Here is a 672-nt window from a genome sequence, read left to right on the forward strand (position 1 = left end):
ATTCACAATAAAACATTAAAAAAAATAAAGTAAAAGGAATCATGACTTACTTTTTATATAGAACGCCATATGGTTTCTTCAATGAATACTGTAAAACATAATTTATAGCTTTCAAAATAAAACACATTCTGAAAATAAGAGATAAGAATAAAGCATAACAACAGTTGTAGGATTATCCTATTCTCTGAATCCTATTCTGATGTCATGTTTGGTTCCCTTTTGATCACTTACAACTTTTACCAAATACCTTGCAACGTAAGCTTAGTATTCTTAGACTAGACTTTTCTAACTAAAGAACTCTATGTCCTTTGAACAGATTACACAGTTTATCATTCCTTTTATTTCTATTTCTTTAAATACTACCTACTTTGTTTTCCCCAGACAAACCTTTTGAAAGTGTAATTGATTATACAGGTAGTCCCTGACTTATGCCTGGGTTCCATCCCTGTGACTCTGTCTTATGTCAGTTCTGATATGACAGGGCTTCAAAGAGATCATGGGAAACTTTCATTGCCTTTTATTCCATTTTTTCATGAACTTTTAAAAATGCCCTAGTGTAACGGAACACCTTTTTTCTCTTTTTAGTTTTTCATTATTAGTGCCTTTTATTATCAGTATCTTTAGAAACTTGATCTTTGTCTTTTGTGGGTTAGAAACGTTACATATGAACAT

At 31.0% G+C, this 672-nt stretch overlaps 1 protein-coding gene across 1 annotated transcript in view; it reads right to left on the minus strand.

Annotated features, from left to right (window-relative positions):
- The window catches only part of RPF2 (ribosome production factor 2 homolog (S. cerevisiae)), a 54769-nt gene that overhangs the window by 48441 nt on the left and 5656 nt on the right, over positions 1-672 (minus strand). Inside the window, exon 3 of the mRNA XM_006839928.1 lies at positions 51-88. Coding sequence (XP_006839991.1) covers positions 51-88 — 38 coding nt within the window. The remainder of the gene's footprint in view (positions 1-50; positions 89-672) is intronic.

Source organism: Chrysochloris asiatica, unplaced genomic scaffold (genome assembly GCF_000296735.1).
Source record: "Chrysochloris asiatica unplaced genomic scaffold, ChrAsi1.0 scaffold00027, whole genome shotgun sequence".
NCBI lineage: Eukaryota > Metazoa > Chordata > Mammalia > Afrosoricida > Chrysochloridae > Chrysochloris > Chrysochloris asiatica.